This window comes from Myotis davidii, unplaced genomic scaffold (assembly GCF_000327345.1).
Source record: "Myotis davidii unplaced genomic scaffold, ASM32734v1 scaffold211, whole genome shotgun sequence".
In the NCBI taxonomy this organism is placed as follows: Eukaryota; Metazoa; Chordata; class Mammalia; order Chiroptera; family Vespertilionidae; genus Myotis; species Myotis davidii.
Window position 1 is genome coordinate 374,021 of NW_006282523.1, and position 281 is coordinate 374,301.

Here is a 281-nt window from a genome sequence, read left to right on the forward strand (position 1 = left end):
GATGGTCTTCGCCGCCGCCCAGGCCTCCAGCAGGAGGCTCTCTGCGCGCGACATCGCGCAGGCCGTGCTCCGGAACTTCAGTGGCAAAGACGAGATCCGGGCCCTGGACGTCTTCGCCGCCCACCTGCCCGAGGCAAAGCTCCCCGAGGAGGTCAGCACCCTGCAGCTGATCCGGCAGAACCTGCACCGCGACCCCCAGAGGGCGCTGGGCGTGGGGCCGGGAGACCCTGAGTCCCGCTACCTGCTGCTGCTGACCAGGAACTACGTGGCCCTGCAGATCC

General features: G+C 69.4%; 1 protein-coding gene across 1 annotated transcript in view; it reads left to right on the top strand.

The window, feature by feature from the left end:
* Positions 1 to 281, top strand: part of RNF213 (ring finger protein 213) — a 134,056-nt gene that overhangs the window by 92,236 nt on the left and 41,539 nt on the right. Inside the window, exon 35 of the mRNA XM_015559756.1 lies at positions 2 to 280. Coding sequence (XP_015415242.1) covers positions 2 to 280 — 279 coding nt within the window. The remainder of the gene's footprint in view (position 1; position 281) is intronic.